Genomic DNA, 2,500 nt, shown 5'->3' with positions numbered 1-2,500 from the left:
AGGGGGATTGGTGAAAGTGGAGAGAGGGAGGGATAGAGAGGGGGTAAGGGAGGGAATGTGGACGAGGGGAAAGATGGAGGAATGAGGGGAACAGATATGGGTGGAGGGGGTGGAGAGAGATCAAGAGGAGAGGGGGGAGATAGAAAGTAGAATGGGGGGAGGATGGAGAGAGATGGGGGGGGGGGGGTCAATGACATGGGTCTGGTGGCATTTTAATTGGGATGTGTTTGTTGGCTGTGGGAAAGTCCACGGCTACATACTTTTCACAGACTGTCTCTTTTTTTATGAACTTTTTTTTTATTAAACATTTTCCAACAACACAATATCAACATCAACAGTAATAATAATAATAATAATAATAATAATAATAATAATAATAATAATAATAATAATAATAATAATAATAATAATAATAATAATAATAATAATAATAATAATAATAATAATAATAATAATAATAATAATAATAATAATAATGACAAAACAATAAGAAATACAGATCTACACTTAACTAATAAATACAAAATACAAATATACCAAATAAAAAAAAACAGTGTCTCTTTACAGTCAGCTGTTCTGTTGGGCTGGAGAGCTCCCAGGTTTCAATAAACGACCCAGCATTAAAACGGACCGACCCACTACAATACCAGGCTACACTACACTACAATACCAGGCATATTTGGAGTGTCCAGGTGGCTCAGTGTGGTAAGGTGTATGCTATGCATCTACTTGCACCATCCGTGGGTTTGAATCCAGCCGTTCCGCCTTTATTACATCATCGCCCTCTTTCTGTCCTGTATGTTTCCTTGACAGTCTTGTGCAGCAATATTGATGTGCCTCATCATTTCTGATTATAGGAGTCATTTCAAGTGTAGAATGAAGAGGAGGTGACACAATATGAGATGCTACTGGCCAGTGTCCAAGGAACTAAATGTATTAACTTTGATTGAACTAAATGTATTAACTTTGATTGCATAGGTGTATAAAGTGTTTTGGTAGATCTCACAATGCCTTTGATGTTGAAAAGGGGTGGAAATATGACATTTGAAAGTCGCTATGCATAGGTCATTCCTTATGAAAACCACACCAGTGTGACTGTATTACTCTGCTACAATCCATTAAAATGTACACCAACCTGGAGCACATTGGAGTTAATAACAAGCGCACCCAACTGAATGTGGAAGTTCGATGTGCAGGGCTTGTAGAGTGTAGGTAAAGTAAAATGACCCAGTGGTTTTCAGATGGCTGAGTTGCTATATGCCTAGAGACTTTCAGACAACATTCAAGTCTCATGGAGTATTTCCACCCCTTTTAAACATCAGTTTGAATGGCGTTTAATAAGGGAAAGCTGATATCAGCTAAAACACACCATATACGCCTACAAACACAACATTAGTTCTCAAAATTAGACTGGCACAGTCCTTTAAAAACCAACATGAAAAACTGGACTAATGAATCCATAACGACATGATGAAACGATTAATATTGAATAATATGCACTGACAACATGAACCCAAGATGGACCCAAGTGTATTTACTGTCGCAGTGTTTGCTAATATCAGTAGGCCTACCTGGAAATCAACTTGGATCCAATCTGTTCCCTAGAAACACAATTCCACTGAAACCATCTGTATAATGAACAATACGAATGTAATGATGTTTCTATCTTGGCACAGATGTGAATGAGTGTGAGAGGCCTGGTATCTGTGGTCCTGGCCAGTGCTACAACACCATAGGGAACTACACCTGTATCTGTCCTGTGGACTACATGCAGGTCAACGGAGGCAACAACTGCATGGGTATGTCAGCCGGTTGCAGTCACTGCATGGGATGTAGGGCTCATGGGCCATATGGCCAAAATATCACAATATTATTAGTTTTGATACACAAATAATACTATTGAAATGTTTAAATGGAGATATAAACAGGAATTCTTGGACAAGTATAAGTTAGATGAGCTTGAAAATAACGTGAACTAGTATTTTTGTAATTATTTATTTATCTTTTGCTGTAGTGGATACCGGTAGGTATATTATTTTTTGATATTGATAAATAACTTATTACCGGTACATATTAATATGATATTGTAAGGAAGGGGCAGGACCAGATAAGCTTTGCTTCTTTCTGTCCCTTCTCGAACAAAACCATTTGTCTTGAGCTATGTTGATTATTGCTTCCATGTCTAGGAAGATATATTTTATTTTATTTGTATTTTATTTTATTTCGTTTTTTTATTTAGTTTTTGTTATTTTTTGTTATTACAAATGTCTGTGTTTATGGTTGTTCGAGATACATACAGATACAATCAAATCAAATATAACAGTATTAGATGGTTTTCCAGTACAAGTGATATGGCATCTTTTTTGTTTAGTTTTTTCTCTTGTAGTATACAGTCATCATGCTGCTACTGTACCCGGGCTGTATTTTCTCATCCTATTTCCACAACAACTTTTAAAACATTTTTAATAATACTATTGCTGCAAAGTTAAATTGAATGTAT

The 2,500-nt window shown here is 36.4% G+C and overlaps 1 protein-coding gene across 1 annotated transcript in view; it reads left to right on the top strand.

Annotated features, from left to right (window-relative positions):
- fbn1 (fibrillin 1) overlaps positions 1–2,500 on the top strand; it is a gene marked incomplete at its 5' end in the record, with an annotated part of 169,565 nt that overhangs the window by 143,966 nt on the left and 23,099 nt on the right. Inside the window, 1 exon segment of the mRNA XM_084337094.1 lies at positions 1,677–1,799. Coding sequence (XP_084193220.1) covers positions 1,677–1,799 — 123 coding nt within the window.

The sequence above is a fragment of the Notolepis coatsorum genome (assembly GCF_963971535.1).
Source record: "Notolepis coatsorum genome assembly, chromosome: 20".
NCBI lineage: Eukaryota > Metazoa > Chordata > Actinopteri > Aulopiformes > Paralepididae > Notolepis > Notolepis coatsorum.
The sequence above is the reverse complement of the archived record's forward strand: the minus strand, read 5'-3'. Positions and strand labels throughout refer to the sequence as shown.